At 55.2% G+C, this 223-nt stretch overlaps 1 protein-coding gene across 1 annotated transcript in view; it reads left to right on the top strand.

Moving 5' to 3' along the window:
• Positions 1-223, top strand: part of LOC119585311 — a gene marked incomplete in the record, with an annotated part of 15,901 nt that overhangs the window by 8,362 nt on the left and 7,316 nt on the right. The window contains 1 exon segment of the mRNA XM_037933986.1: positions 27-190. Coding sequence (XP_037789914.1) covers positions 27-190 — 164 coding nt within the window.

Here is a 223-nt window from a genome sequence, read left to right as displayed (position 1 = left end):
TTTACCTTCAATGTTTGTACCCCCAGACGACGAGTACCTGGGCTCGGCGAATACGCTGGTCCTGAACCTCGTGAACACCGTGGACTTCACCTGCCAGTTCCAGCTGCGCCAGTACCCTTTCGACACGCAGAGGTGCTCCATCACGTTCTCTCTTCAAGATGTGTCCTCGGCCGCCGCCCAGCTCCATAAGGTTAGAGGCGAATGCATGAACAAGCCTTTTTAG

This window comes from Penaeus monodon, chromosome 19 (assembly GCF_015228065.2).
Source record: "Penaeus monodon isolate SGIC_2016 chromosome 19, NSTDA_Pmon_1, whole genome shotgun sequence".
Classification (NCBI taxonomy): domain Eukaryota; kingdom Metazoa; phylum Arthropoda; class Malacostraca; order Decapoda; family Penaeidae; genus Penaeus; species Penaeus monodon.
The sequence above is the reverse complement of the archived record's forward strand: the minus strand, read 5'-3'. Positions and strand labels throughout refer to the sequence as shown.